This window comes from Schistocerca serialis, chromosome 2, assembly GCF_023864345.2.
Source record: "Schistocerca serialis cubense isolate TAMUIC-IGC-003099 chromosome 2, iqSchSeri2.2, whole genome shotgun sequence".
NCBI lineage: Eukaryota > Metazoa > Arthropoda > Insecta > Orthoptera > Acrididae > Schistocerca > Schistocerca serialis.
Genome location: NC_064639.1, coordinates 579,234,870 through 579,262,209, shown reverse-complemented (window position 1 = coordinate 579,262,209; position 27,340 = coordinate 579,234,870). Strand labels below are relative to the sequence as shown.

Below are 27,340 nucleotides of genomic sequence, written 5' to 3'. Positions count from 1 at the left end.
TGGAAGAACGTTTGGATTGACGAACCATGGTACACAATGTGGTGACCCGGTGGCAGGTTCTGGGTGTGGCGAATGCCCAGTGAACGTCACCTGCCAGCACATGTAGTGCCAACAGTAAAATTTGGAGGTGGTGGTGTTATAGTGTGGAAGTGTTTTTCATGGAGGGGGCATGCATCCCTTATTGTTTTAGGTGGCACTATCACAGCACTCGCCTACATTGATGTTTTAAGCACCTTCTTGCATCCCACTGTTGAAGAGCAATTCGGGGATGGCAATTCCACCTTTCAACACCATCGAGCACGTGTTCATATTGCATGGCCTGTGGTGAAGTGATTATATGAAAATACCATCCCTGTAATGGACTGGTATGTACAGAGTCCTGACCTGAATCCCATATAACACCACTGGGATGTTTTGGAACGCCGACTTCGTGCCAGGCCTCACTGACTGACATCGATACCTCTCCTCAGTGTAGCACTCTGTGAAGAATGGGCTGCCATTCCCCAAGAAACCTTCCAGTACCTGACTGAACGTATGCCTGCGAGAGTGGAAGCTGTCATCAAGGCTAAGAGTGGGCCAACACCATATTGTATTCCAGCATTACTGATGGAGGGCACCACAAACTTGTAAGTCATTTTCAGCCAGGTGTCCGGATACTTTTGATCACATAGTGTATCTGATACAAATTACTACACTTAACTCCACTGGTTACTCTTGTCCGTATCATTCACACTTTGGTCCACTTCTTAGAGGCCACCCATTGCTTCCTGCAAAATTTCCTAAGCTGTCTCCCTGCACTTCTAAGCAAAACCAGTGCATTAACCATGTACAGACCGCAACCCAGTTGTCCATTCAGCAGCAGTGTCGAAACCTCTCGTCAAGACAGAAGTGTAGGGATCTGGGATGCACCCTATCGCATTATGAAATTATGCACCTCTTCTTCCTCATGTGTTGTCCGCCTTGACACTTGTACTTAGCCTTAAAACTATCACTTATCCTCTTTAAACTAGTCATCACACTTCGCAAAATGATCAATGTGTTGCAATACATAACACTGATTCCCTACCAGACTAAACACATTAAGTTTCACTATATGCAGCACGTTTTTAACCATTTATGTGTTATCACTACAATGTGAAGGCAGCTAGTTCATGTACAAGTATAAGAATTTGGCACCAAGAACTTAAATCTATTCACAAAAAGTAAGTAATCTGTAGTAGAGTCACTACAGAAGCTTTATAATGCTCATAAGAACTGGAGAACCATCACTCAAACCTTAAACTGTATCTGCAACCCCTGAGAGACCTGTCCAGTGCACTGTCCTCCAAGACTTAAGGCATTTTCCTTGCTAGAACCTGCATCACTCAACAATACACCACAATCCTTCATTGTCACAGCTTCATAATAAATCATCTTCACTATAAATCCTCAATAATTCATAATAAAGCTCAATGTCTCAACTCACAATCACCTCAGAGACCAGTCCAGTATACTGCACAGCATGAGGTTATCGAGATAACTGATTTAATTTAGCCATAGGTGCTTTCCCTGTTACAGATCGGGTTTCTTAGTAAACTATGATATTCCATAAGAATTCCTAGCACATGATACATTCTCCCTTACACCAATTCCGACAGTCATCCTAGGTGGATTTCTTGCCACCATGCTCACTTTTTCTGGACAAACCTGGAGCAGTCTTACTGATGAAGTCAGTGCCAATGATTTGTCACACACTCATGTGGTGTCTTCAGTTTATTGCTGCTTTGAGTAAGTGCCACGCGATTCAAAGAAAAAAAAAACCCAAACCATAAGATACTATTGCGACACTAATCTACATTTCACTTTGTCGGCGCTGTCCCACAGTTTACAACTAATTTGCTAGAAAATACAATAAGCAACATGTGTGTGCAAAGAAAGGGAAAAGAAAATAAAAGCTCTGCACAACTACTCAAGCATTTTGTGGACATCAAATAACATATCTATTCGTGAAGGTGCTTTGAGAACTCGTAAAATTATAACTTAGATGATAACATTAAATTACATCTACACTTGTTCACTATTTACACGTTCATCTCCCACTTACACTCGCATGAACCTCCTAACATACAACTGTTTAAATCCCCAACATTTTCTACACAGAAATCAAAAAAGGAGACAGATGTAAGATCAGGAAATATGGGAAAAACGGACCTCACAAGATATTACACATACTGCTACTTACATCCTTCGCTTATAATTGCAGTACTTCTGCTAATCCACTGCTACCATAGAGTACTGGTGCAGCAAGATGGACAGTCACACGTGAGTTGCTGGGCATTGCATGTGCCCAATTGGGGAATATTGTTGCAATCGTTGTAAACATACCAGCCCTTACAAACCTTAAACAGTTGCAGCTGGACAAAAATCACATATTATACCAAATATATTCCCAAAGTGGCACAAACCAGCCCTAAATCAGCTGTGCTAGAAGGATGTCAAATTTGTGTGGTTGGTCACCTGTCAACAGGCTCAGCACCTTAAAGACAGCCTCAAGGCTTTGCCTGATACAGGATGACCCAAAAGTCTGATAACATTTGAAAATTCAATACTTCATGGAATAATATATGTAGAGAGGTAAAAATCGACACACATGCTTGAAATGACATGGGGTTTTCTTGAAACAATAAGGCGTACAAAATGACCAACAGATACAATATAAAAGCAGTTATTAGCAGAAGAACTGATTTTTAGCAACGACAATGTTCTTTATAATAAATGCTCAACAGGTAGGCCGCCATTCATCAACAATATCTGCAGTCTAGGTACAATGTTGTGAACAGCATTGTATGGAATATCAGAAGGTATGGTAAGAAATTGTCTTTGGAAGTCGTCTTTTAGCATCCCTACTAAGGCCGGATAATCAGAGTAGACTTGTGACTTCAGGTATCCCCAGAACTAATAATCCAACTGATTGAGGTTTGGGGACCTGAGGGGCCAAGCTTAATGGATGTGATGGATCAGCACGCGATACTCAACAAATTATGGGAGCAAGAGGTCTTTCACAAGTGTAGAAATATGGGGTAGAGTGCCATTCTGCATAGAAGTCATAGCTTTCAGCAGGTGTTTATTAGTTACTATCTATGATCTGACTCCTCTAACTGCAGCTAATTTTATCAGGGTGTATACATGGACAAGGAAAAAAAAAATTCTTGGATTTTTCCTGGATTTCTCGGTTAAAAATACACTTTCTCTCAGATGAAAACACACTTTTTCTGTGTTATTAAGTGCTGGTATATTTTCCCTCGGAACTGTAAAACTTATCAATCCTTTGAATGGTTAGGTTTTAATACACGGGCGTAGAATTTCCTGGCATTTAGAAAACGAAACTCAGGGAAGAAAACTCATTTTGGAAAGATTTTTGATGTGCAGCAACATGTATGCTGCATATTTTCGTATTACGAAAGTGTAAATTCGAATTCCACCAAACACCACATGTTACTTTCTGAACCATTGTAATCGAGATTGCGATGCACTTTTGTAAGCCAGTCATAATTCATGTCACGTGATCCCACCAGCCGATGACAGCGGATATTCGGACCACAGGACATGTGATGTAGTCAGCTAATAGCAACACCACTGTTAAGTAGTTCGGATACACAAACACGAAAAGTTAATGCTTTAAATGAATATACATAGTAATGCTACATGAAAAGCAAAGCTTTCACATATAACATTGGTCTCTAAGGTTAATAAGCTGCAACAGAAGCTAAGCTTTCACATATAATGTTGATAATTTTGTGCATGTTACTCTTTAAGATACATCACACAAATGTGCCAGTAAAATTTTTAGCCGAGTCCAGTGACTTGTCCTCAAAGTTTTCCACAAATAAATTAGCTACAGCAGAGGAGAGAGAGCTTCCCATAGCACTACATCAATTTGTTCATAATAACGACATGAATGATTTTTTGGGCTCTAAATACTTCTAAATGGCTCGTCATCAAATGCTCTGTGATTTAAAAAATTCCTCGTACATTCTCGCACATAGTTCAACTTGCGTAAAAAGGAATTTACTTCGAAATAATGCTTTTCAAACCACCATTGGCAATATTTTCCTGCGACCTGTTAGAAATAGGCTCGTTTCAGCAGTCATCAGAGCGCCAGATAACAGGCGCCACCGCACTTCAGCAGCTGCTATGACTCAGGAAGCCCGTATGTTCATACGTGTAAAACCTCAGAAGATTTTACATTATGTCATACAAGAAAAAAGACATCAGAGGATACTCCAAGAGCACCGGAAATTCGTGAAGCATACTAAAATGGCACATTTAAAGTGCATACTTAAAGAGCACATTCATATGTCCAGATTCCTAATGAAGCAGGCCTCGACCTGATATCAAGTTTTTCAGTTGGGTTTCGGGATGTAAATTTTCTTTGAGTGCCAGTACTGTATTAACTCATTTTTGATTCTTTATTATGGCATAATGCCACAAGTGCTAGAAGATGAAAATGTGCACTTGAAATGCAGCGAGCAATTGAAATTAGCCGATAGTGTGGAACTAAACACTTTGTTTCAAACACATTGACTGACTCGGAGTAAAAGATTAATGAATACCAAATCTATTTAGCAAACCGACAAAAAAAAACTTCATTGTTCTACAAGGCGATTAATGCATGGCTGTCAGAAAAGTGGAATTAAAATCTGAAACTAATATCGTATATTAGCCTTCCGTAATTTTTGAATGTATTTTAATTCACTTGATAGCTCCCGGCCACAGAAATGCATTTTGTTTTCATTTGACGTGAGAGCAGTAAATGAAGAGGAAACAGCAAAATCATTAAGTGTAAACACAGGTCAGAGGGAGACTACACACTTCCCCACTATAACTCAGACTGCTTTGGGCATCAGCCTCAGATCTACGATATTTGTGAACTGGGGCAATACTAAGATAGTGGTGCCCCCCCCTCTCAGCTCCCCTCCATTGAGCGTTTGAGATACGGCGCCAAAAATCTGAAAAAATCGAATTTTCAACAATATGTTCATTTTGTAGCGCACATCTTTCTGAAGAGTCTGATACATAAAACATGTATGTTCGAAGATAGGTAAGGCATGTTATTTGGTCTTAAGTGTGCCAGAGTGCAGTGACACCCCGCTTCACACAGCATTCTCCTATCGCACGTCACTGTATTTCGCTCCGTGGAACTGAAATGTGTATATTTTGTACTGGATGCCATCAAACTATATTCAGGTTAGTGGAAATTACAATGTTCTGTGGTGCTTCTCCTGCTCCCAGTCGCCCAGTTTGACATCCTGCCCCTCTTTTTTTCTTAAAAAAAAAAAATAAATTAATTAATTAAAAAAAAGCCTCTCAATTAATACTGGATTGTATTATTTGCAATCAGAAGAATAAGAACACTTCAGAAAATTTGCACTCTTTGTTGCCTGTTAGCTAATAACTTTGTTTTGGGTGACATAAAATTAAATATTCGATACATAAAATGAGTAAAGACAAGAGACAAGCAATACAGTACAAATTTATTCAATCCTTAGCTTCTAGCATTGCTTTCTCTCTAATCTTGCTACAGCTTTACATGGTGTGCTTTCCTTTCTACGACAGAATCTATTACTTCAAAGTTCGGCAAACGTTTTGCTACATGAAAAATCGAAATATCGCTGTCTAACACTGCGTAAGCTGTTAATACGAATAGTACCCAACACTGGTGTGGTTTCTCTATCAGATTATGTCTATTTTGTCACTGTCTGCTACACAAAACAAAACAGGCCTTTCTAACACTGCAGAAATTGTAACACACACCAAATAAATGAGACTGTTTTGGCACAAATGGTCATTTTTATAATTTGACAGAATATAATTCATGAAGGCCAACATAAAATGCCTATTAGGCCTACTACAAGCAAAAAGCTTTATGTTAGAAAAAAGTATCACATTTCATTCATACACACAAGTTTCTCAAGCATGAGATCGAAAAGTAGTAGTATGAGAGTTTTATATAAATTTGGAATAGTCATATTCTTCCCTAATTTGTGTGGTGTCCCCGTTTCTTCTCCTTCCTCCCCCTAACAAACAATCTTGTCATGACTAATTCTGGAACTATTCCTGCCTTTGTCAAAACTTATTCGCCGGTTAACTTCACTAACCCTGCCAGAATCACCAGTTTAGTTATCCTTGATTATTCTCTGGTTAGGCATTGTTATGTTCGTACAAACCATTTTCCGCACTATTTCCAGAATAGAACTTAGCGGCTGCTAGACAGGGGCTGTACAACTTGCCCTTACTAGTGTAGGGATCTGTCCAAAAATTTTCTGACAAAATTTCATTTCTCGGGATACACCGAGAATATAATACGTAATCTTTCTTACCTGTTATTCCTGTTAGTCATTTATTTCCACTCTGGTAGTCTGAATCTATGGATTTCCCTAGTAATTATAACAACACTGATCATTTGCAAATCCAAACAACGGCATAATCAGACAGCGATTGGCATTCAATCATTCGTCTTTACTCCGCTCAGCTCGTATAGCCCGGTCCTCTTTTGCCTGAAGGAAAGTTTACTTCTAGATGCGACAAGGATTCCCCCTGACAGACATCATGTACACTATGCACACATTCCAAAATCAAGTTATGGTGCCCCCCCCCCGCCCCAAGGAGATCAAACTGCTGATGTCATCGGTCCCTGCTTACACAGCCAACAGCCACATTTCTGTAGCCAGAAACAGGAGAAGGTACTACTCATCTGCCACTAAACTGCGCATGCGCATGAGCCTGCTCACTACTGCTAAAACGAATCAATGTAAACAGTTGTGACGTCACATTCATCGGAGGCAATTTGTTGTTACGAAGCATTGCACAGTCTTCCTAAAGCCTTTGACACATTTTGCTGTTGGCAAACCCTTATAAGAGCGCTGTGTTTGGTTGTTGTATATGGCTCATTTCCTTTGAAATTTATGGTTTATTTTCGTTTTGTTATATCGTTCACATTTTATTGTAGCAGTATTATTCTGCACTAGCGGGATACAGTAATATCCTTTGTTAGAGTATCGATTCTTAAAAACTAAAACAACAAAAAATTCCCAGAATTCCAAAAATTTCCCGGGATTTTCCCGGATCTCCCTGTTTATCGATGATTCTCATGTGGTGTCACTGATGTTTTGTTATTCAGTGCCATTTGTTGGCCACTTTTTTGACTCACTTTTAGTTTCAATAAAACCCCATGTAATTTCAGGCATGTGTGTCAATTTCTACCTCTCCACCTACATTATCCCCTGCATTAGTGCATTTTCAAATGTTTACGTACTTTTGGGTCATCCTGTACATCAGGCTCACTGATCACACTGCTAACAGATGTGTCCCAGCATGGCATTGCGTCGGTTTTGTCCCACAAATTGTTGGACAGTTCTGAATAGCCAATTGCCTTCACTTCCAAAACATTCAATGTGGCACCACTCAACTATTGACAAATTAAGAAAGGGGCTTTAGTGATCATTTACAGGGTCAAGAAATGTCCTGTGTATTTATATTGTAGCAGATTCCACCCAATGACTAAACGGAGACCCATGATTACCTTGTTCAGGCATCATTCTAATCTCCTGGGTAAGATAGGTGAGCATCTGCTGGGCATTTTTTTTTTTTTAAGACTATGAGATCCACTTTCACCCCACTGGCCATCATGCCAATGACAACTCCCTGTCCTGCCTGCCTCTTGTGCCTGAAGTGCAATTCCGCAACCAGGAAGTGGTCTGGACCTACATCTACAACAAACTCTGAATGTGCATGAGTAGTCATGATGTCAGCCCTGCAATCCAGTCCTGAAGAAAGTTTTGTTTGTGGCACAAAAATGGAGGCCAGAGAGTGTTTCCCACCAGATGGATCCTGTTTTTCACTATTACTTCATTTTGCGCTAAAAGCTCAGTGCTACAAAGGGCGTCTCAACACTAGCCACAGAGAACTCCAAATACCATGTCGGCCCCACTCCAGCCCCATACCCCCAGTTCCTTCACATTTCACTTTAGGGATGATGGACCTGGCAACACATTTAATGACCTGGCATTGGTGCCAACACTGAACGTGCCTGTCACATCTGCTGCTTCAGACTTCTTGTATATGAGACAAATGGCACCTGCCATCTACGTTACCATTTGTGCAGGATTTTTGACACTGAGAGGGTGCATTGCATCCTGGTGTTGACAATAGACCTCAATTTATGCTGATGCAGTTCCAGGCCATCTGTCACCATAACAGTATCGAACAGCTGACTACTGCACCCCCTTTCAGCCTGCCTCCAACGCAGAGGGCTGAGCAGTGGCTGAAGACATTCAATACTCAGATGGGGGAGGCCTTGCAGGTTTCACCTACTAAGGATACCCTCTACAGCTCCCTCACAAAATATACATCTACTGCTCGACAGGATCAGTCAGATTGAAATACCACATGGGCACTTTTATCACTACATTTTAGGCCTCCTGCGTACTGTGCAGTATGCCCAACCTGCATACGGGCCTCCTTACATGGCAGGTGCCTGTGTCTGAGAACTCACATTTGGGTGGCAGCATCCAAGGTGGAGCCAAAATATTGTCTTAGGCCACAGGACAGTCAGCTGTTAGAAGGCATGTTCGCTCGACCCTCCATCCTAATCAGCTTTGGCTGTGCCTGCAGTTGCAATCGGTGCTCCCACCACTCTCAGCAATGGGCAAGGCAAGCAGCTGTGACTCAGTCTTATTTAATACTTACTTACATTACTGACCCTGTGGTGGACTTTGACTTTCTGGTTAACATTACTAGTATTTGTTTGGTGTTCAGCTCATGCCAAACATGCCTTTGTTCACAGTTTACACATTCACATTGGGATACATAAAACAAGTGACAGCTGTGAGGGAGATTATTAAGTCAAAGTCTCTTAGAATATGGACCATACAGACATGAAATTAACTGAGTCATTCATTTCGTTCTTTTACCTTAAATGTTTGTGTGTTTCTGGCAAGCTTAATAATGCTGCTAACAATCCCATGAAGCTGTTGCAGGCTGCAGCCAACTCATCTTGTTCTAATAGAAGGTCCCACAGACGATTCACAATGGTTTCAACTTGATGAGGTAACTGTTCCACTATATTGCTTGCAACTGGAATTAGTGCCGAAGCTGCTACAGCACCAACATCATCAACAGGGTCACTCAGTCCACCGAGCACAAGGGGGAAAGCCACTGCCAAAAGTTCCTTGACCATATCCTACAGAAACAAGTTGTACAACAATAAATAACTGTTAAATAATTTCCAACATAAATTTTGAATGCTGAAAAATAAATTATTTAAAATTAGCACAAGGAATAAATTGCTTGTTTCTAACAAATCTGAAGGAAAGTTATGGGGTATACTTGTTGAATATCCTATTTTACTTTCAATATTAAGGGAAGGATAGATTGCTACTCACTATATAGTGGAGATGTTGAGTCGCAGACAGGCACAACAAATGACTGCTAAACAAGTATGATTTTGGCCAAAAGCTTACTTGTTTAGCAGTTTTCTTGTTGTGCATGTCTGTGACTGAACATCTCCATTATATGGTGAGTTGCAATGTACTCTTTTTTTAATACTGTCATTATTCCATACCGAATTTTTCACTACTTCAGTTTCACTATGATTTTCACTATGCTGTTGCTCTAAACTGTCCTCACTAATCACCATTTATTCTATTTCAGCAATATTATTTACATCTTTATTATTTTTGATTGGATGACGATAAAGCTGCCACTCTATGAAATCAATTAAGACAACTCATTACCCTGATGAGCTCTGCTGTCAGCACTACTCTGTTGCACTTAAAGGACACTGAAAGAAACATGCAGAGGTTTCACTATATTTCTTGGGCTATTAAGTCCACAACTAGAATTTTTCCTCCAGTTCCAGCACACATTTGCTTCTGACTATGCCACGCAAAGAGATCCAAGTCATTCGATGACTCCTCCAATGTGGCTATTTAAATTTATAAGCATACCTTGGATCACAGTCTAAAGCCCATAAAACAAAACATCTACGATGTAAATACTGGCTGTGAAATCCTACATAGCATGTCACAGAAATAGTTTCAATAATTTATGAGTACTTTATTAAGAATGACCTAGAAAATGTCACTTACGTCACACATCGAATTAGTATTCGTGACCACTCAAATGGTTCAAATGGTGATACACATTCTGGCAACGAACCACCATAAAGAGCTAGGGGTAGGGGTAGGAAGGGGATGGGAAGGAGAGGGATGGGGAGAAGAGGCAGAAGGTTACAACAAATTTCATTCCAGCATCCCAAATACCATTGATTATCACCTCTATTTCTGAAATCCAGAGAAGAGGGTTGGAAGCAAGGCTATCTGTATTTTAACAGATGATTCAACATATTAAATAGGGGCAGTGATGTCTGTGTCTTCTGCTATAAAATGAAATTATGCTGGTTTAAAGGTGCAACAGTTTTCTCACCAATTGCATTTATAAATTCATAAGTGATAATGAAGAAGATAAAGACTGGTTTCTCTACAAGACTCTTCTGTAATAATATCACAACTATAATAGTTATTACTTGGTTCTTGACTTGCATTATAAATTTAGATGAATTTAGAGACTCTCAGTTCAAGAAAGATCAAGATACATTCCAGAAGTCCAACATAACCAATCCCTGCTGAAATCCTTTGGCCTTTCCCAGAACCTCTCCCCTGAATCCACAACCACCTTCTATGTGCTCCGTAAAATCCACTTAACTAACAATCCTGTGCACCCCATTGTGGCTGGTTACAATGCCCCTAGCAAAAGAATCTCAGCCCTTGCTGACTAACATCTCCCATATTAAAGATACCAACCACTTCCTGCACTGGCTTTCCACCATCCCCACACCCTTACCTACCAGGTCCCTACTCATTACTGTAGATGTAACCTCCTTATACACCAACATTCCTCATGCCCATGGCCTTGCTGTGATTGAACACCACCTCTCCCAAAGCCCAGCAGATTCCAGACCAACCACTTCATTCCTCGTACACCTAACCAACTACATCCTAACCCATAACTACTTCACCTTTGAAGAGGAGATATACAAACAAATTCGTGGCACAGACATGGGCACCAGCGTGGCATCCTCCTATGCCAACCTCTTCATGGACCATCTAGAGAAGACATTCCTAGCTTTCAAAAACCCCAATCGCTTGTCTAGTTCAGGTTTACTGACGACATCTTGATAATCTGGACTCAGGTCCAGAAAACATTATCCTCATTCCTCCACACTCTCAACACCTTATCTCCAATTCACTTCATCTGGTCCTCCTCCACTCATCATGTCACCTACCTAGATGTTGATCTCCTCCTCTCAGATGGCTCCATCCACACCTCAGTCCACATCAAACCCACCAACAGCACCTGCAATTTGACAGCTGCCATCCCTTCCACACCAAAAAATCCCTCCCATGCAGCCTGGCCACCCATGGCAGACACATCTGCGGTGATAAGACCTCCCTTGCCCAGTATGCTGAAGGCCTCACAAAGGCCTTCGCAGACAGGCAATATCCCCCACACTTAATACACAAATAGATCTCCTGTGTCATATCGCATAGATCTCCTGTGTCATATCGCTCCCCAACACCTGACCCTCACATCCACACCAAGAACCAACCAGAAAGAAGCACTCCCCTGCCTTGTGGAAGACCCAGATGCAAGACCTGCCCTATCATCCACCCAGCACCTCCTACTCGAGTCCCGTCACATGCTTATCCTACCCCACCAGAGGCCTGGCCACCTGCGAATGCAGCCACGTTACATGCCAGCTTTGCTGCAACCAATGCACAGTGTTTTACATTGGTATGACAACCAATCAGCTGTCTACCAGAATGAATGGCCACTGTCAAACTGTCACCAAAAGCGAGGTGGGCCACCCAGAGGCGCACCATGCAGCAGAACACAACATGCGAGATTTCAATGGCTGCTTCACAACCCATGCCATCTGGATCTTCCCCACCACCAACAGCTTTTCTGTGCTGCACAGATGGGAGCTATCATTACAGCACAGCCTTCACTCCCGTAACCTCCCTTGCCTAAACCTAGTCACTGCCCCCCCTCCCCAACCACCCATTTGTGTGCGTGTGCGTGTGTGTGTGGTGGTGTGTGTGTGTGTGTGTGTGTGTGTGTGTGTGTGTGTGTGTGTGTGTGTGTGTGTGCACGCACGCGCGCGTGTATGTACACACACACCATCCCCCGTCCCAGTACCCCAGCTCAATGCGTGTCAATTAGATCTGTGCTCACATCTCAATCTGTGAAACTGTGTGCCTAGCCATCTGCCACCTGCCTCCTCTACCTGCACCCCTAGCTAGCCCACAGACTGCTCCCCACTTTCCCATGAGCCACTAGACTCCGCCCCCCCCCCCCTCAAACCCCCTTCCTGCCTCATGCCTCTCTCCGACCCTCCACTCACCTCTCCCCTTTCTTCATTCCAAAAGCTAGCAAAGCATTTTGTTTGTGTACCTTTCCATGACAGCAGTGCTTCCACCTTTTGGTGAGTCTTCTCTTTATTTCTAAATAATTCAATAGATAATAATTAAAAAGAAAAAAAAAAAACAAGAAAATTATGTACAGGAATTTGGAACATATGCTAAACTATAAAACTAATTCAAATTCTTAGCAATGTTGCACAGCTAATGCTTTCAGCAGTCTCACGTTAATATACATTTAGAATACATGACTAAATTGAAGATGTTTGGGTAACTCTAAAACTTTTCTAATACTTGTCTGCAGCACAACTGAGGAGGGGGGATGGGGATGAACACTTCAAAGATGTTGGGGCATTAAATCAATCAATATAAAAAAAAAGGAAAGAAACCAAAGCCATTAACTATGGAGTGGGGCAAGGATCAGTAACAAAGCCATTATGAGAATAATGAACAGTGACCAAAATGTGGAACACGTTGACAGAAGAACATACATTTCTGCAAACATCACAGCACAAAGACTCTTGTAAAGTGGACTGGTTATAAACCTTTAAAAAAGACTGTGTATGCAATGTTCAGAAACAAAGTGAAGACTGTGCACATGGGTTTAGAGGTGGATGAAACAAGTCCGGGAGAAGCAGGATCTACTTGATACTATATATATTACTGTGGATAACAAGCTGAAATGGAAACAATATATATTAATTATGCCTGTAAGGAACTCGGCTCCACCATATTCATAATGAAGCACGTATCTCAATGTGCAGACAAACAGCTTCTGTGCACAGTAAACCATGGACTCTTTGAACCGTCCCTGCAGTTGGGAGCGATAGTGTGGGGAAGTTCAGATTCAAGACACTAAAATAGTGTTCACATAACAAGAAAGAGCAATTGAGATCATATTTACAAGAAATACTTCTGAAACTACTTCAAAAATCTAAGCAACTTAATGTTTACATCTTTGTACCTACATAAAACAATAATACAAATCACAAAAGATAATGCAGAGTGGAGTACAAATGATAGTGTGTACACCCACAACAAACAGAGGAAGGATGACATACAAAGCATACCTCATTGACTGACAATGCTTGAAAAAGGACCTCAATATTCAGGTACCAAATTACTAAGAAGCTCACCTAAAAGCTTGCTTAACAGCTTGCTAACTTTACACAGAACCTCAAAGACTATCTGGTGGAAAAGGAAATTTACTGCATTGAAGAGTACTTACTTATAACCAATGCTGTTAGAATGTAAGAAGAATGGTTAGGAAGTATGTGATAATTAACACTTTCTGTTATTTACATGTCCTATTATTATACGTACATTTACCGTACTTCATGTATAGGGTGACCAGATGCAATTGTTTAAAAAGGAGGACAAACAGCTTCAAAAAGGAGGATAAAGGAAGAAAAAAGAGGACACATCAAACGAGTCAACTGCAGATGAGGATACCACCCATCAGCTTTGGACAAGTCATGTGACTGCCGGGAATTACCGGTAAAACTAGTAGTTAATTGTTACTGATGGTCAGGTGGTGGTTAACTGAGCAATATAAAAAAAAATTAAAAACATTGATTGTGGTGACAGTGTGGCGTCAATTGTTTTGTTATGTCAACAAAACAGAATTGTTTACAAAGCGAAAAACATAAGACCATTCACCTCCCTTCATTCGACGCACCACTACCAACATCTTCAATTCAAGCAGCAGCTGACGACATGTAAACTGCACTTTAACCTTCCGAATACAAATAAATAGAAATAACTATGAAACAATGAAATAAAACCATGACAGTTAATCTGTCGAGTTATTTCTTACCTTTATTGGCCACTGAGACGTACGTTCCAGCTCCACATATCTTACATTCCACTTCAAATTCATTTCTCCCTTTCTTAATGCCAGACATTTGCAGGAAAGGACATTAGAAAATGTACACTTTCATTTAGGCATAGCCAAACATTTTACATAACTCATTCGGTTAAAAATTACACTCACAAATCACACGTGTACTACAGGACGCCAAGCCAATACAAAGCGTAAATACAAAACGAAAATTTTAAATAATAGATATTTGCATATGCAGCAACGATCGACGATCCTGGTGCCACCTACTAACACCACCTTCATGCGTGTTTATCACGAAGGCTGTGCCAATAGTTAAAGTATTTAAGAAAAGAGCAATAGAATGGGACGAATTGTAAATTTAACTGTATTACGCTCAACTTTGCGAAAAAGCCAGATACTGTAAAAATCTGCCCGACAAAGAGCTAAAAAGGAGGACATGTCCGGATTAATCCGGACATCTGGTCACCCTAATCATGTAGTCCTACAGGATCAAATAAAATTCAGTTCAATTCAATTCAATTCGGTATTGTCTGTAATACCACTTAAGTGAAAAATGAATGAATCTAGTGCATTTTTCAATTTTTTATGGACCCTTAGCAATTAGAAAAGAAGACATGAAGAAACTGAAGTACAGAGGTGCCATCAAGAGAACAATTCAAAAGTCAAAATCAAAGATAAAAAGATGAGACACTTTTGATTATATTAACACAGTTACTTAATTCAAAGTTTGAAACATTAACTTATGTGTTACTGTAAAAATTAGCAAATACCTCCAGCCATCCTGTTTAAATCCTAACTATTCCTACTAGTACTCTAAAATTAACAAAATGAGAATGGCACACAGCATTACCATGCGTACTGCTAACAGGTACTTCAGTCCCAGCAAGCCTCCATGTCTTGCTTCCCAGTCATTCTGCTTTAGCAACTGCAGCAAAATCGCCAAAACCCCTCTGACACCATCATTTGTCATAAGATGTAGAACAGATCCTAAAAGAAATGATTTTAATAAATAATTATTTATTCCATTTCATACAAACAATATCACACAAATGCACAATTGGCTATTGCCATCAAACAAAAAAATCAAGTAGAACAATACATGATCATGACAGGAAAACATAATATTACAACCAAAATAATGTTTGAATACGTGAAGAAGTGCCACATCCAAATCAGAATTGGGTACATCATAATGTTTGGTATTAATAGTTCATGGAATCTTATATTCCAAATCCTATGTACCTGTTACTGGAACTGCTCCACAATCATGGAATATGTGATTACATTAAATCTTTAAGAAATTTGGGAGCTCCAAAGTGACTAACATGAGGGGGATTTAAAATCTATTAATACTCATGTGATACCCTCTCTTACAAGAACTACAGCACATTAGAGAACTTTTGTGAAATACAAGAAAAATGTCATTCCTGAAATTCAATTGCAGTACATGTCTTCAATGTTAGGCAACACTAGGAGAAAGAGGGGCAGCCTTTTCAGTAGTTGCAAGGGCAACAGTCTGGATGATTGACTGATCTGGCCTTGTAACACTAACCAAAACGGCCTTGCTGTGCTGGTACTGTGAACGGCTGAAAGCAAGGGGAAACTACGGCCGTAATTTTTCCCAAGGGCATGCAGCTTTACTGTGTGGTTGGGTAAGCTACTACAAACAGCATAGTGAAAGCATTATTGTAGCCAAGGTGGATACGAAGCCCACACTTATTACAGTAGTACAAGTTTATAAGCCAACTAGCTCTGCAGGTGCCGAAGAAATTGAAGAAATGTATGATGAAATAAAAGAATCAGATTGTGAAGGGAGACGAAAATTTAATAGTCATGGGTGACTGGAATTCGGCAGTAGGAAAAGGGAGAGAAGGAAACGTAGTAGGTGAATATGGATTGGGGCTAAGAAATGAAAGAGGATGCCGCCTGGTAGACTTTTGCACAGAGCACAACTTAATCATAGCTAACACTTGGTTCAAGAATCATGAAAGAAGGTTGTATACATGGAAGAACCCTGGAGATACTAAAAGGTATCAAATAGATTATATAATGGTAGGACAGAGATTTAGGAATCAGGCTTTAAATTGTAAGACATTTCCAGGGGCAGATGTGGATTTTGACCACAATCTAATGGTTATGACCTGTAGATTAAAACTGAAGAAACTGCAAAAAGGTAGGAATTTAAGGAGATGGGACCTGGATAAACTGACTAAACCAGAGGTTGTAGAGTTTCAGGGAGAGCATAAGGGAACAATTGTCACAAATGGGGGAAAGAAATACAGTAGAAGAAGAATGGGTAGCTTTGAGGGATGAAGTAGTGAAGGCAGCAGAGGATCAAGTAGGTAAAAATACGAGGGCTAGTAGAAAACCTTGGGCGACAAAAGAAATACTGAATTTAATTGATGAAAGGAGAAAATATAAAAATGCAGTAAATGAAGCAGGCAAAAAGGAATACAAACGTCTCAAAAATGAGATTGACAGGAAGTGCAAAAGGGCTAAGCAGGCATGGCTAGAGGACAAATGTAAGGATGTAGAGGCTTATCTCACTAGGGGTAAGATAGATACAGCCTACTGGAAAATTAAAGAGACCTTCAGAGAAAAGAGAACCACTTGTATGAATATCAAAAGCTCAGATGGAAACCCAGTTCTAAGCAAAGAAGGGAAAGCAGAAAGGTGGAAGGAGTATATAGAGGGTCTATACAAGGGTGATGTACTTGAGGACAATATTATGGAAATGGAAGAGGATGTTGATGAAGATGAAATGGGAGATATAATACTGCGTGAAGAGTTTGACAGAGCAGTGAAAGACCTGAGTCGAAACAAGGCCCTGGGAGTAGACAACATTCCATTAGAACTACTGACAGCCTTGGGAGAGCCAGTCCTGATGAAACTCCACCATCTGGTGAGCAAGTGAAACAGGCGAAATACCCTCAGACTTCAAGAAGAATATAATAATTCCAATCCCAAAGAAAGCAGGTGTTGACAAATGTGAAAATTACCGAACTATCAGTTTAATAAGTCACAGCTGCAAAATATAATAATTCCAATCCCAAAGAAAGCAGGTGTTGACAAATGTGAAAATTACCGAACTATCAGTTTAATAAGTCACAGCTGCAAAATATAATAATTCCAATCCCAAAGAAAGCAGGTGTTGACAAATGTGAAAATTACCGAACTATCAGTTTAATAAGTCACAGCTGCAAAATACTAACGCGGATTCTTTACAGACGAATGAAAAAACTAGTAGAAGCCAACCTCGGGAAGATCAGTTTGGATTCCGTAGAAATGATGGAACACGTGAGGCAATACTGAGCCTACGACTTATCTTAGAAGCTAGATTAAGGAAAGGCAAACCTACGTTTCTAGCATTTGTAGACTTAGAGAAAGCTTTTGACAATGTTGACTGGAATACGCTCTTTCAAATTCTGAAGATGGCAGGGGTAAAATACAGGGAGCACAGGGTGTTTACAATTTGTACAGAAACCAGATGGCAGTTATAAGAGTCAAGGGGCATGAAAGGGAAGCAGTGGTTGGTGTTATTCAATCTGTATATTGAGCAAGTAGTGACAGAAACAAAAGAAAATTTCGGAATAGGTATTAAAATCCATGGTGAAGAAATAAAAACTTTGAGGTTCACCAATGACATTGTAACTCTGTCAGAGACAGCAAAGGACTTGGAAGAGCAGTAGAAAGGAGGGTATAAGATGAACATCAACAAAAGCAAAACGAGGATAATGGAATGTAGTCGAATTAAGTCAGGTGATGCTGAGGGAATTAGATTAGGAAATGAGACACTTAAAGTAGTAAAGGGATTTTGCTATTTGGGGAGCAAAATAACTGATGATGGTCGAAGTAGAGAGGATATAAAATGTAGACTGGCAATGGCAAGGAAAGCATTTCTGAAGAAGAGGAGTTTGTTGACATCGAGTATAGATTTAAGTGTCAGGAAGTCATCTCTGAAAGTATTTGTATGGAGTGTTGCCATGTATGGAAGTGAAACATTGACGATAAATAGTTTGGACAAGAAGAGAATAGAAGCTTTTGAAATGTGGTGCTACAGAAGAATGCTGAAGATTAGATGGGTAGATCACATAACTAATGAGGAAGTATTGAATAGGATTGGGGAGAAGAGAATTTTGTGGCACAACTTGACTAGAAGAAGGGATTGGTTGGTAGGACATGTGTTGAGGCTTCAAGGGATCACCAATTTAGTATTGGAGGGCAGCGTGGAGGATAAAAATCGTAGAGGGAGACCAAGAGATGAATACACTAAGCAGATTCAGAAGGATGTAGGTTGCAGTAGGTACTGGGAGATGAAGAAGCTTGCACAGGATAGGGTAGTATGGAGAGCTGCATCAAACCAGTCTCAGGACTGAAGACAACAACAACAACAACAACAACAAGGATAAAACACAGAAACTTTGAAACTCCTGCACTTAGTCGAAATTATGTCAGAGTGTAAGCAAGAATATCTCTTTGGAATGTCATTACTCGTGTATGCAAACCTGAACAATATTTTAATACATTGCTCAAAACACTTTATGTGCCACAAATTCCCCCCCCCCCCCCCCCCCCCAATAATATGCTGTTCGCAGTTAAAACAAGCACACTGTATCTATCTCTAATACATTTTGCTAAATCCACTTTGCACAACAAATAATAAACAATTATTTAAATAATAATCATTTTTAATGTACTATGTTTTCAAATTGGACTAAAGAGAATAACATAATTTCTCCTCGCCCTACACAGTTTCCTAAAGCCAAACAGATAGTCCTGAAAATTTGTGATTGTGAATTTTTAATAAGCATGAAAATATTTTTAAGATTTAAAAGGAAAAATGAGGGGCACACGAAGATGAACCGTTCACAAAACAAATATGTATTGCATGTGCCCCACATTTTTAGTTATAAATCTTAAAAGTATTTTCATGCTTATTAAAAATTCACAATCACAAATTTTCAAGACTACCTGCATGCAATTAGGTATCTGGATGTGGTTAGAAGAAATTATTTTATACTTTTTAGTCTGATTTAAAAATGTCATATTTTAAAAGTTCATTTTTATTCAAGTCATTATTTTCTACTTTTTAGTCTCGTGTGTGAATTTTTTAAAATTGATTTCAAACATTTTCATGGGATTTCAACAGATACTTCAAGTAAATTTCAGATTTATTTCACTTCTCTTCACCTGAGTCAACCACAATATTGCTTCCTCCCACCTAAATCTCAAGAGAAGACCAGGAGGTAAAAGTTAGAGAGATTCAAGCTCACATGGAGACTTATTAGAAATTTCTCTTCTTGCAAACAATTTGTGACTTGAACAAGGAAAGTGGGGGAAATGACAATAGAACTAAAAGACAAGAGAGTGAGTCAATATTGCATCCAATTCTGGGCTATGTTTGAAGTTTCAAGTCTCTAGTTCATTGGCAAGTTGGTTTAAAATCAACTACAAAAATTGTAAAGAACAAACTAACAGACATAAAAGAAGGCAATTAACAAAAACAAAATTACCTAAGGTTTGAGCACAGGTTTCTCTTACAGGTGCTACAACTTGGTCAGAAACAAAGTCACCAAATCGATCAAGTGCGAGGACACAAAGCAATCTCAGAGCCATATCTTCCAGCCACATTTCATGATATTCCTCTTGCTGCAAAGCAAAACAGACACAGAATGAAAAAATACCAGAAATTATTCTACACTAATGAACAAAATACAATGGTGTTTAAAATTTCTACTAACTTCAGAATGAGACATGTAGGTTGCCTTCCCAGCACTTCTACCATGTATGCGTATAACTTCTCTCAACGTAGTTGCAGCACCATGCCGCACCTCCCAGGAAGGACTGAATAAGTCATGACACAAACGGTCACAAAAACCTTCAAATGGCCAGTCAACTGCCTGAAATGAAGATGATCACGATGTAAAGACAGTTTAGTATCACAAAGTCAATTAAGATCAAGTTTATAGGAACACACAGTTTTAGTGAGTATTCATTAACTTTGAATTGTGCATAATTGTATTCTAGTCATCTAGTGGAAATAATGAGTCGCACGCAGATAGGCACAATAAAAAAAAAAAAATAAAAATAAAAAAAAAGAGACAATAAAAAGACTGTCGAACAAGTAACTTTCAGAAAAAGGCCTTCATTGGAAAATATATATATATAATCACACACGCGCACGATCACAGTCTCTGGCTGTCAAGGCCACACTGTCAGCAGCTGCGCATGATGCAGACTGGGCAGTGAGGATAAGCAGGATGATGGGGCAGGGAGAGGGGGGGTAGAGCTTGGCATGGATGGGGGACAGTGAAGTGCAGCTTGTGTGAGCATAGAGGGTAAAGGTGGAGAGAGGGTAGAGCACTAGTAAAGTGAGGAGGTTACAAGGGGGTGGAGGGGTGTGCTCAGGATGGGGATGATAAGGGGGGTGGGGAGACAGTGGAAGGAGAGGAGTAAAAAGACTGTGGGTACATTGGTGGAATAGAGGGCTGTGTAGTGCTGGAGTGAGCACAGGGAAGGGGATAGGTGGGTATACGCTAAAGACTAGTGAAGGTTGAGGCCAGGAAAGGTACAAGAATGTAGGATGTGGAATATAATATTGCAGCGAAGCTTTCATTAAAATGAAGAATGTTGCATGGTCAGTAATTGGTTGGTCCAGCTGTTTCTTGGCCACTGTGGGGCATCCTGGATGGTTGGGTTTATGGACTTTAGGAAGCAATGTAGAAGGTTGGAGAGCGGGGTGTGGTAGAGGTGAGGAGAGAGATGGACTCTGGGAAGAGATTCTTAGACAAGCCTAAAGATTTGAGGAGACTGGAGATCCCTCTGGATTTCTGGAATGGGGTCACTATGGAGGTGGAGTCTTTGTCAGCAGGTATGATTATAAGTCCAGGGTCGGTTTTTAGTTGGTGGCTTGTGGCTCTTTCTGCAGATGTAAGGTTAGCTTGCATGCTGAGAGATTTGGGGAATGAAGGTGAGGCAAAGTTTGAGGTTTAGAAATTCTGGAAAGTTCCAACAGGGGGTGATTAGGGAGTAGGGGTAGGAGCAAGGGGGGAGGGGGGGGGGGGGGATCATGGTTGGAGGGAGGTGTGAACTGAGTCAGGCAGGGTTCAACATTTGTCTTTGGTTGTGTCCATCTAGTAGGGTTCATGGTGAAAAAGTTTTTCCACTGTAGGGACCTGGAGAAGGAGAGATCTTTAAGAAGTCCTGCATGATTGAATTTGTGAGTGGGACAGAAGATGAGGCCTTTGGAAAGGACTGATACTTCTGTGGGGCAGGGTTTGTCAGCTATGAGGAGATGAGGGGGCAGTTTGGAGATTGTTGTAGATTTGGAGAGTTTTTTGAGGCAGTGTTGTGCATGCTGCTCTAGTTCCTGGAGGGCAAGAGTTTCTATATGTGATACGGGATCCAGGCACTTGGGATTGCACAGCAGAATTTTACAGATGGGAAGGAAGTGTTGCAAGATCTGATCCTGATTGACATGGTTTTGCAGGACTACATTGGTGAGGGTTAAGGACTGGAGGAATCTTAACAGATGGGCTCAGTGTGGAAGGGGGGGAACCACAGCCAGAGAAGGGTAATTTGACGGTAAGACCATCTGAAGAGATTCAATGGGCCAAGTAGCAAAGCAGGAACAGTATATAGGGCCACGTTGTGGCTAGGGACAAGGAAACTGTTCTGACGCAGATAAGAGGAGCAAGGATGCATGGTGGAGGAGAGAAATGCATAAATATACATAGAAAAAGAGGAACTATGTGCAAAAAAATGCATAATACACCAAAATACGTGGAAAAATCATGTGAAGGGTGAAACAGATGAAGTGTGAGGAAACTAGATGAAACCTGAGGGAGTAGGCTGACAGCCCAACGATTTCCAAACCTACAACCTCCTTCCTAGTTGCCATGACCAACTATATCCTCCCACCCAATTTACTTCTCCTTTGAAGGCATCACCTACAAACAAATCGGGAGTACGGCAATGGCACCCCACGACACCTCCTATGCTAGCTTATTTTTAGGCTATCCACAGGAATCCTTTCTAACTATCCAGAATCCCGAACCCCTCACCTGGTTCAGGTTCACTGATGACGTCTTTCTGATCTGGACTTGAGGGTGATAACACCCTGTCCACATTCATCCAGAACCTCAACACCTTCTCCCCCATTTGCTTCACCTGGTACTCCACGATCCCACAAGCCAACCTTCTTAATATTCACCTACACCTCAAAGACAGCTACAATACCTCCGTCACATCAAGCCTACCTACCACCAGCATTACCTCCACTTCCACAGCTGCCACTCATAGAATATCAAGAATTTCCTTCCATACAGCTTAGCCACCCATGGCTGTTGCATCTGTAGAGATGAGCAGTCCCTCTCGGAATATACCAAGGGTCTCACAGAGGCCTTCACAGACCTTATACAGAAACTCTCCTGTGCCTTATCTCTCCAGTCACCCCATCTCCCAACTAACTTTTGTTGTGCCCTGAAATGGGGAATGTTCTACCTACTATCCTTCCCACTTCTCCTGCAGTAGTATTCTGCTGCCAATTGACTTTACACTATATTCTCTCTATCCTTACACAACTCCTGCTCTCAATCCCTTCTTTCATGGCTTATATCTCTGTAATAGATCTAGATGCAAGAACTGTCCCATATATACTCCCACCCACTTCAGTCTGGTTGCATGCATCACCCCTCCCATGATAGGCAAGGCTACTTGTGAAACCATTCTGTGCTGCATTCTACACAGGCTCAACAACCAACAAGCTGTCTGTCCACATGAATGGCCACTGACAAACTGTAGCAAAGAAATAGCTGAACTATCCAGTTGCCAAGCATGCTGATCAATTAAAATTTTTTCATCTTAATGATTGCTTTACACGCTGTGAGATCTGGATCCTTCCTACCAACACCAGCTTTTCTGAACTGTGCAGGTGGGAACTCTCCATGCAGTATATCCTTTGTTCCCATAACCATCCTGGCCTCAACCTTCATACTGTCCTACATCCACCTATCCCCTTCCCTGTTCCCACTCCAACACTGCACAACTTTATATTCCATGAACACACCTACAGACTTTTAATTTCTCTCCTTCCACTGTCCGCTCCTCCTCCCCCCTCCCCCTCCTGCTATCCAACCACCTCACTGCACCTAGCTGCCTACACTCTTTCCACCTTATCCCTGCATGCTCCCACATGCAGCATTTTGCTGTCCACCACCCCTACCCTGCTACCCCTCCCTTCCCCACCTCAGCCTCCTCCTTACCCCCACCACCCAGATCACTTCTCCCACCACACACTGGTGCTTGCAGTGTTGTCTCAGCGGTCAGAGACCCTGACAGCGCGTGCGCGCGCACGCACGCACACATGCGTGCGCGCGCATTGTCTGATTCTCATGAAGATTTGTTAGACAGTCTTTATATTACACAGTCTTTAATTTGTTAGTCCCTATCTCTACTTCTCATAATATTCCTTCAGCTTTACCAAAACATGTAGTAAAACACAAAAGTGCCACAAAGTTCTAAGAGACATTAATCATGCTTGAAGAGCGTAATGAAATTGGGCAACATTTCTCCAACAAAAAAACTTCATAAGTTACACTCACATCAACTCCCCAACCACCTGCTCCATCTGGAGTACTTTCCACGTGGTTGTGAGAGGTCACCGACAATATATCATCTTGACCTGTGTCTTCTATTTTAATCTTCTTTCTTTCTGGTTCTTCTACAGAAATGCTAACTGTACTCGTTTCTTCTTGACTCTGTGTACTAGTATCACGTGACCTTTGCTTGGTCATTTGCTGACGGGCCAGGCGGCGAGCACGATTCATTTCACGGGAACTCATTCCTTCTACCTGTGAAAGCTCTTGTTGCACTACTTCTCCAACAGATTTCTGGAAAAAAAATTGTCTTCTTACAACAAAACAACCACAGAAAAATAAAAATCAGACCTTTATATGCATTATGACTGTAAAAGCAAATTGAATATAACCATTGCCAATATTACAGTAATGACAATAATTGTGTGAAACACAGGGGGTCATTAAGGCAGGAGACCACAACTAATTATTAACTGAAAACTTCAACAATCATAGGTGTGAGATGCATAAAATACATATATATTGTAGAAAAGCATTACACTCAGAAATAAGAAAATATAACAACTAAAATACTGGGTGAATAATAAAATGACAGTATGTGGTAAGATAACCTCTCGCTCTAAGTAGAAAACAATCAATTAAAAGAGAAATTAAATGGTTGGAGTGTAAACTGCCACCGATATTATAAGAGACAGAGTATATGACGACCCTACTCCTTCCTCTTTCAATATGTCAGTTGTATTTTGTGAAAAAAAAATTTAAGTTTATCGCTTAGCATCACACAGGGTGTGTGTTATATTACTGCAGCTACCACCGGTTCAGCCATGTAAAGCATTTATGAGCAGGCTTTGCTTTCTGAAATTGTGATTGTTGTTTAGGGCATGCACTTGACATACACTATGTGATCAATAGTATCTGGACACTTAGGTGAAAATAACTTATAAGTTTGTGGTGCCCTCCATCGGTAATGCTGGAATTCAATACGGTGTTGGTCCATCCTTAGCCTTCATGACAGCTTCCACTCTCACAGGCATACGTTCAATCAGGTGCTGGAAGGTTTCTTGGGGAAGAGCAGCCCATTCTTCACGGAGTGCTACACAGAGGAGAGGTACTGATGTCAGTCGGTGAGGCCTGGCATGAAGTCAGTGTGCCAAAACATCCCAAAGGTGTTCTATAAGATTCAGGTCAGGACTCTGTGCATACCAGTCCATTACAGGGATGGTATTGTCACGTAACCACTCTACCACAGGTCGTGCATCATGAACAGGTGCTCGAACATGTTGAAAGAAGCAATAGCCAACCCCAAATTGTTGTTCAACAGTGGGAAGCAAGAAGGTGGTTAAAACATCAATGTAGGCCTGTGCTGTGATAGTGCCACACAAAACAAGCACCCCTCCACAAAAACACGACCACACCATAACACCACCACCTCCGAATTTTACTATTGGCACTACACATGCTGGCAGACGACGTTCACCGGGCATTTGCCATACCCACACCCTGCCGTCGGATCGCCACATTGTGCACCATTATTCATCAATCCAGACTTCTTCCACTGTTCAATCATCCAATATTTACGCTCCTTACACCAAGCGAGGCATCAATGACATTTACAGGCATTATGTGTGGCTTATGAGCAGCCGCTCTACTATGAAATCCAAGTTTTCTCACCTCCCGCCTAACTGTCATACTTGCAGTGGATCCTGATGCAGTTTGGAATTCCTGTGTGATGGTCTGGATAGATGTCTCTCTATTACACATTATGACCCTCTCCAACTGCTGGCAGTCTCTCTCAGTCAACAGACGAAGTCAGCCTGTACGCTTTTGTGCTGTACGTGTCCCTTAAGTTTCCACTTCACTATCACACAGGAAACAGTGGACCTAGGGATGTTTAGGAGTGCGGAAATCTTGCATACAGTCTTATGACGTGTGACACCCAATCAACCGACCATGTTCGAAGTCCATGAGTTCCGCGGAGCGCCCCATTCTGCTCTCTCAAGTTGTCTAATGACTACTGAGGTCACTGATTTGGAGTACCTGGCAGTAGGTGGCAGCAAAATGCACCTAATATGAAAAATGTGTGCTTTGGGGGGTGTCCGGATACTTTTGACCACACAGTGTAGCATGGTAGTACTGAGTGGGCAGTTGCAGTAGTGAGTATGAATCAGTTGGCTGCTCTCGCAGATGTGTTCACAATAGACGTTCTTCAAATAATATACTTGGGATAATTATTCAAACTGTGTTCCCAAGTTACTGATCACAGTCACTATTACTGATTGGCTGCACTCGTATGAAATACACATGTTTGGAAGTAATGAATTCAGGTTAATTACTTGTGCTGCTTTCTGAAGGTTTTAAAGTTCCAGTGTGAAACAATTAACGTTGTACTGTGGCATAAAGGATTTTGCTAAACTGAGTGTAGTTGAACTGGTTTGAAATGAGTAATACCGTCATAATAAATCATTAGTCCATTCTGTCAGTAATTTATCGATCGAACATTTCATTGTTCCTTTCCTAAAACAAAATTACCAGCAACAGAAAGTTGATAATTGGCCATCTGAGTGGAGACGAGTAATGCAACCAGTTGTGTTATACATAGAGACTGGTGTCAAAGATGTTGCATCATACAACAATCTGCAGATCCGGAGCCCAATCACCAATGTCAATGTATAGTGACTGAATTTGGAATTTACAGTGGCACTTTGATTTTTCAAACAATTTTGGACAGGAAAAAAGACACAGACAATGAATTACTATCTGAATTATAACTCTGTGTGTGTGTGTGTGTGTGTGTGTGTGTGTGTGTGTGTGTGTGTGTGTGTGTGTGTGTGTGTGTGTGTGTGAGTGGGCGCGCGCGCGCGCGCCCATATAAGCTAGTCAAAGTTAGAACTGTCATGTATTTGACAAGGAAGGCAATGTCAACCAAGTTAATTTTAACATGAAAGTTCTTAATAGGTCAGTAGCATCAGCAGAAATCAAACTGTAGAGGAAACTGAAAATGAAAGTTCAAACTTGAACAGACACATTGAATTGAGAGAGGCAGGAGTAGCCAACAATTGTGATGATAATGTAGGAAGGGAAGATGTGGTAAAACAACAACAACAACAATAATAATTATTATTATTATTATTATAATAAACTATGGCAGATAATAAAAAATTGAGTGCAGATTTGAACAAAGAACTAGATGATAATGAGAAAATGGTGAGATGTTTGATGGCTGATAACAAAAGGTCGAATCAACAAACGAAGGCAAGTAATCTAAAATTGGGAGTAAATTTTAACAAAATACACTACTGGCCACTAAAATTACTACACCAAGAAGAAATGCAGATGATAAACGGGTATTCATGGGACAAATATATTATACTAGAACTGACATGTGATTACATTTTCACGCAATTTGGGTGCATAGATCCTGAGAAATCAGTACCCAGAACAAC

At 40.8% G+C, this 27,340-nt stretch overlaps 1 protein-coding gene across 1 annotated transcript in view; it reads right to left on the bottom strand.

The window, feature by feature from the left end:
• The window catches only part of LOC126457585 (TATA-binding protein-associated factor 172), a 291,210-nt gene that overhangs the window by 240,442 nt on the left and 23,428 nt on the right, over nucleotides 1-27,340 (bottom strand). Inside the window, exons 6-10 of the mRNA XM_050094016.1 lie at nucleotides 23,904-24,191; nucleotides 20,043-20,201; nucleotides 19,815-19,950; nucleotides 15,152-15,288; nucleotides 8,952-9,220 (exon numbers count right to left, since the gene is read on the bottom strand). Of these exons, the coding sequence (XP_049949973.1) occupies nucleotides 8,952-9,220; nucleotides 15,152-15,288; nucleotides 19,815-19,950; nucleotides 20,043-20,201; nucleotides 23,904-24,191 (989 nt within the window). The remainder of the gene's footprint in view (nucleotides 1-8,951; nucleotides 9,221-15,151; nucleotides 15,289-19,814; nucleotides 19,951-20,042; nucleotides 20,202-23,903; nucleotides 24,192-27,340) is intronic.